This window comes from Triticum urartu, unplaced genomic scaffold (assembly GCF_003073215.2).
Source record: "Triticum urartu cultivar G1812 unplaced genomic scaffold, Tu2.1 TuUngrouped_contig_5248, whole genome shotgun sequence".
Taxonomy (NCBI): Eukaryota; Viridiplantae; Streptophyta; class Magnoliopsida; order Poales; family Poaceae; genus Triticum; species Triticum urartu.
Window position 1 is genome coordinate 748 of NW_024115908.1, and position 6,388 is coordinate 7,135.

At 46.6% G+C, this 6,388-nt stretch overlaps 1 protein-coding gene across 1 annotated transcript; it reads left to right on the top strand.

Moving 5' to 3' along the window:
• Positions 1 to 5,182: 5,182 nt before the first annotated feature.
• Positions 5,183 to 6,367, top strand: LOC125528970 (putative disease resistance protein RGA4; the record flags this gene model as incomplete). The annotated part of the gene is made up of 2 exons (XM_048693388.1): positions 5,183 to 5,315; positions 5,599 to 6,367. A coding segment is annotated over exon 2 (751 nt), but the record flags the coding sequence as incomplete, so codon positions are not given.
• Between the last annotated feature and the right edge of the window lie 21 nt (positions 6,368 to 6,388).

A 6,388-nucleotide genomic window follows, 5' to 3' on the forward strand; every position in this document is an offset into this window, starting at 1 on the left:
CAGCAGTCCAGTCCTCAATTCGGTTCTACCCAAAACTATCCAGTGCTACATCATAGTCGGCCTGTGCCAACAACGCCCGCATCTTGACTTGCCATAGGGTAAACCTTGTGTCACGATCCAGCAGCGGAAAATCGTACTTCATGGATGCCATGAGTTGATAAACTGTGCACAAAGTAGTACAAGTCGTAGAAAAATTCTTGATAGAATTAATTTGCGGAGCAAACAAAACAAAGTAAATAGCACCTGATAGTCGCTGGACAGTGGACGATTATACAGAGAGCAAGAAATCTGATCTGTAGATCGGCCTCGGCGTCCACGTGAGTACTAGTAGTACTCAACTAGTACTAGCAGGTCACGGAAGAGTAATAGTACTAGCACCAGGTACTGTAGCCTTGTAATCTCACGCGAGTAGGAGCAGCAGCAGCTTGGTAGGCTTGATGTGAAGCAGTAGACAAGCAAACCGATTGTACCTCGGGACTAGATCCTTCACGGTAGCAGCAGCGGACCAGGCACACGCGTGACGCGCGTATATCTGCACCGTGCCCAGCGGAACCTCCTGTCTGTCTCGGCTTCGTACAACGTCGCAGCGGAAATCGGTTCGAAGCCGGATCGCCCGGTCACGTACGTGCGGCAGCGCACGCAACCCTAACCCTCGTCTCAATCTCGTATCTAAACCTCAGCTTTGTATACCACTTGTTAGATAATAACGAGAATAAACGAGACAGAGAGACACAGATTTTTACGTGGAAACCCTTGCGGGAGAAAACCACGGACGCACGAAGGCGCAATCACTATGAGGAGGAGTATTACAAGCACGAGACGACAGACCGTCTGAGATACGACTACATGGGGTATATATGAGGGCAATACATGAGAGTCCTTGGAGGACAAGTAAACGAGTTGTACTCGTACGCGTCGACGTCAACGCAAAGGCCCACACCAGTTGTACTACGTCTAGTCCAACACAGTATAATTTGGATCACAATTTAACACTGGGGCTCTGTCTATGTTCTGGATGGAAGCAACTAACTTTGGGTTACATGTTCTGACTAGGGAACACTAAGTACTGGTAGAAGAAACCCAATTAAAATGTAATCAGTGTTGTACTTCTTATATGATCATTTATTCAGTGCCCCCATTCTTATAAGCAATTCCCAGTCTTGCTCGACCCCTTTGTTTACCCTGTGTATGTTGCAGGCCATTGAACAAAAGAAAGGCATCATCCTTTATTGTGGAAGGTTCAAGATAAATTTCAGTGCTTCCCTTTAACATGTATCCTCTAACAAAACAAATTGCAGCACGTACTATTGCTCTGCACTTGTGAGCCAATCAAAGGATGTGTATCAAAGAGAGGCATCATACACACTCTATTTTGCTCTGTATCCACACCACTTGCCAGCCAAGCAAACGTGAACATTGTCATCTTGCGAATTGTGACTGGTGGTACTTATTTTCAATAATTTCAAATGTGATCTTGATCCGTGTTGTAAAGGTCAGAGATACATGATTGCCGCTTAAGAACCTACAGTAATTCAGAGAGGGTTTACTGAAGATCAGATGACTACACAAACCCTCCCTCCATATGTCATTGATGACACATGTTTCTGTAATTTGCAGAACATTAATGAATGAACCTATTGGCAATAAAATATGAGATAGCTACCCACAACCTAACCTGCAACTGCAATTGCTTATAGTGAGACGGTTGCGTATGTTGATTTCATCTAGCACCTATATACTACTCCGTCCGTCCCATTTATATTATACGGAGGTCGTATAGTATTGGCCGTTGATCCATCAATATTTCCCTATCAAAGACCGGGCTCCAGTGTGAGCACAAAATGAAAAAGACTAATAGCCAGGAAGACCTTAAGAGGAGCTAATGAGATTGAGACAGGCTGCCAAACTCATGAGCTGTACTAGCAGTAGTTAATACGCCTTTGAAACCTTCTATCGTTAGTGCCGTCGGTACTATCAAAATAATGTAGTTTTGTTTACTGTTACAGCTGATATGTGCACTTGACAGAGACATCCTCCTCTTAGAATTGCTTATCTTTGCTACTACAATATTTGTGGGCCTCTTATCTTGCGTTGCCAGGAGTTGTTGGCTGAAAGCTCATACATAAATTGTATATACATTTATGTTTCAAGTTGGCCATCCACTTACAAATCTTTAAGTTCGTAGTAGTACGTATTTTGATGGTAGATGGATCTTGGAACGATGCATATATGCCTTCTACGGAGCTAGATCACAATCATTTGGCATCGCTGGCCGCCGGCCACCGTTTTCAGTCCAATATTTTTTGTTCGATGGGTTGTAAGGAATCAGTAACAATTAATAACTGGTTAATAGATGCATGGATCTGATAAATAAGCCTACTATTCAGCAACGGGTTTAGTGTAACATCATACACGGGCAAATTAATGCAGGCACTCAGATGCACACAGTTTACGACGCCCAGTTTTTGACCTTATGTTTTTGGTCACAAAAAGGTCATAAATGGAAATTTGTGACCTTTCAGTGACCAATAGTGGTGGTCATAAGTTGACATATTTCTTGTAGTGTGAGGTGTGTGGCTGCGTGCGCGGGGCATGGGGCGATCTGGCCCAGGAGGAGCGGGATGTGCGCAAGGTTGGTGCTGCTGGATGGGCTCCCTCGGTCTCCGGCGAATCTGAAGACTCCGGCCTCTTGCAAGAGCGCGATGATGGTGTGGCGCGCGTCTGCGCTTCTTTTGCAGGGTTGCGGCCAGGAAACGTGGTGGTTCTCGGCCTCGGGCGGCACTCAATTGTTCCCTTAGCCGGCATGGTGCCCAGTAAGGTGTGGCGGTTCGTGCTGCGTCCGGTGGCCCTCATTTCGGACGACAGTTGGTGGTTCCGGCGGTTGGAGGTTCTGAGTCGCGGTCGGTGGCCTCCGCAAGGTGCAGTTGACTGCGGCGGTTGCTCAATGCTCCTTGGTCGACGGACTGGTTTCGCGGCTGTGATGGTTGGTGGGCTTGTCAGCATCGAGTTGTTGTGCGGCTGAGGTGGTGTTGGTAGCTTGGGTGAAGACCTAGTCTCGGCTTTGTGCCGGGACCAGCGATGATGGCGGCTGTGGCCGTCGTTAACCTTCCTGGAGGCATCGTTGCATTGTTGTAGCACCCCTCTCCCGCAGACTCGGTCGTTTGTTACAGCTCCGGGGAAACCCTTGATCTTGTATGATCGGACGAAGACGGTGCCTTGGTGTCGTTCTCCCCTTGGGGGGCTTCGTTCTTGGAGTTGGGCATTGGCGAGTGGGACCAGTGGAAGGTGAAGGTGTTGGCGTCGAGGCTTCTGTGGTAATGATGATGGTGGGAGCGATGTCGGAGACGCGGCGTTGGTTGCGGTAGTCGGCTCTTCTTCGGCGTGTCCGCCGGATTACCTCGACTTGTTGTTGTGAAGTCGAAGCTGCGGTGGCGGGGTCCCGGTGGCGTACGATGACGAGCAACATGTGGCTCATTCGGTGATCTTTGCGGCGCCAGCCGTGCCTAGTTCTGCTTCTTAGTTCTTTGTCAGAGTCGGAGCTGCGATGTCTGGTCGTAGGTGGCTGAGTTCTGCTGCAGATCTTCATATAACTCCACGCGACCTCTACAGTGTGGGTTGGGTCGATGATCGCCAACGGTGAAGTCGGAGTCGCTTGCTCGGGCTTTAGGGATGGTGATGACGCCTCTAGGGGAGGAGTGATGACGATGACGTCTATGTGTTGTCTCGGCGAGGCCCTCTTTGGCATGGTGTGTGTGTGGAGTATCCTGTGTGTGCCGCTCAGCGGTTTGTGATGGTTTTCGCCCGGTTTTCCATAATTAACTGGGCAATTCTCTTCTACTTAATTAATAGATAGGGCAAATCTTTTGCCTCCGTTTCGGAAAAAATATATATTTATGGGCCTCTTATCTTGCGTTGCCAGGAGTGGTTGGCTGAAATCTCATACATAAATTGTATATACATTTATGTTTCAAGTTGGCCATCCACTTACAAATCTTGAAGTTCGTAGTAGTACGTATTTTGATGGTAGATGGATCTTGGAACGATGCATATATGCCTTCTACAGAGCTAGATCACAATCATTTGGCATCGCTGGCCGCCGGCCACCGTTTTCACTCCAATATTTTTTGTTCGATGGGTTGTAAGGAATCAGTAACAATTAATAACTGGTTAATAGATGCATGGATCTGATAAATAAGCCTACTATTCAGCAACGGGTTTAGTGTAACATCATACACGGGCAAATTAATGCAGGCACATTTCACAGGAGCACATTTCACAGGAGCACATTCCACTGGCCGTTAATAGATGCACACAGCTTTGTGTGGTTCGCCTCCAGTTCTCCTCGACGACATCATTTCACAGGAGCACATTCCACTGGCCGTTGATGCCTCAAGCTACAGAATGGGAAATCAGCCGGGAACATGCATGCATGAATTACATACATACATACATACATACATACATACATACATAAGTAAGTTGGAATGGGTCAAATTAAATTAGCCCAGGTAGACAATTTTAATAAGACGTATGTACTAAACCCAGCTGCAACCACTCTTGGGGACTGATTTATGAAAATAATAATCATCCATGCTCACATGACATGGGAAGGCATGTGAAGAGATATTAGCCAGTACTTGAGAGTAACTTGTTGCTGACCACATGGCATCCAGGCAGTAAACTGATAATGTTTGAATCAATCTTAGCTTAAAATAATAAGAAATGATTATTATGTCTACAAGCAATTTGGTAAACCGATGTTCACACGGACAAATGGATAATCACAATGACCACACCATGCACTGTATATTATTGACCACACAAATGATTATTATGGCCAACAAAAATTATACCATAAAAATTGAATGCACATTTAATGGTACATTTTTGGTGGCATAACTCATTCAGTATTTATTTGTTGGTCAAATTGATGATCTACAAACTCCAGTCTTGCATTCTATCAACCATTACACATCTGTATCCATGGACCGCTCGCCGTCCGGTGTCAAATTAATCTACTAATTTTATACGCTTCTAATAGGCTTCACTCGGAAAACAAGCGGATTGTAACGAGCAAGAGTTGGTGTTGATGCCCCCGTCTAGCTATACAGTTCATACTTGCTATAGTTCCACATGGGCATCCTTAACCACTCCATAATTGATGGATCAACCCAACGGATGGATGCTGCCACTAGCTTCCAGAGTATTTCCCTTTGGTCTATATAAACGAAGCTCCGCCCCTGGAGCTTTCACAAGCCGCACTACTGCCCTGGCTAGAACAACACCGGAGGGCGGACGAATTCAATAAATTTAAGGTAATTTCCTTTCAATAGTTTCACCATGGGGTTTCCTTCTCTATTTAATTTTCGCTTCCATAACAATTTATGAGAAGCATGCATGTGCGAATCCTCAGCTAGCTAATTACTTGTTGTTTGTAACTGAACAAATTAAAGATGAAGCACTTCGTTCTTAAACACAAGCCTCCATGATTGTATTTTTCCTTTAGGTGATACGCTGTGAGGTTTCTTAACATGCCTCCATGGGATTAATTGTTGGTAACCAAGACAATTTTCTTTGCATGTTTTACTGTGTCAACAGAACAAGCTCCCAGCTGTGATGGCAGGGGTTCTGGATGCTTTAGCATCCTATGTGACCAGCATGCTCGCCGAGATGGCCAAAGAGGAGGTGGCCATGCTAATCGGCGTGTCCAACGGGCTCGAAGACCTGGGTGTCAAGCTTGGGGACCTCAAGAATTTCCTTGCTGATGCTGATAGGAGGAACATCACCGATGAGAGTGTGCGGAGGTGGGTGGGGGAACTGAACCGTGCCATGTACCAGGCCACGGACATCATCGACCTATGTCGGCTCAAGGTCATGGAACAGGGTCCATCCAAGGACATGGGGTGCCTTAACCCACTCCTCTTTTGCATGCGGAATCCCCTCCACGCCCACGACATCGGCACCCGCATCAAGAGGCTCAACCAAAATTTGGATGACATTTGCAAGAGGGGTGGAAGTTTCAATTTCATCAAGATAGAAGCCTACGAAGAGAGAAAGATGACTCGATCTCTCGCCACTAACCGCAAAACTGATTCACTGATGGAGTGGTCAGGTGCAGTTGGTGAGAAGATCAAGGAGGACACGAGAGCGGTTGTGGAGGTGCTCACACAGGAGGCAGTTAGTAACAAGAGTGATCACCTCATGGTGGTGGCCATTGTTGGCGTCGGCGGGGTTGGCAAGACCACCCTTGGCAAGAAGGTCTTCAATGATGATGGCATCGAAGGCAAGTTCACTAAGAAGATATGGCTTAGCATCACACATGATTTCAATGATGTTGAGCTATTGAGTACGGCTATCACTGCCGCTGGTGGGGACCTGCCTTGGGGTG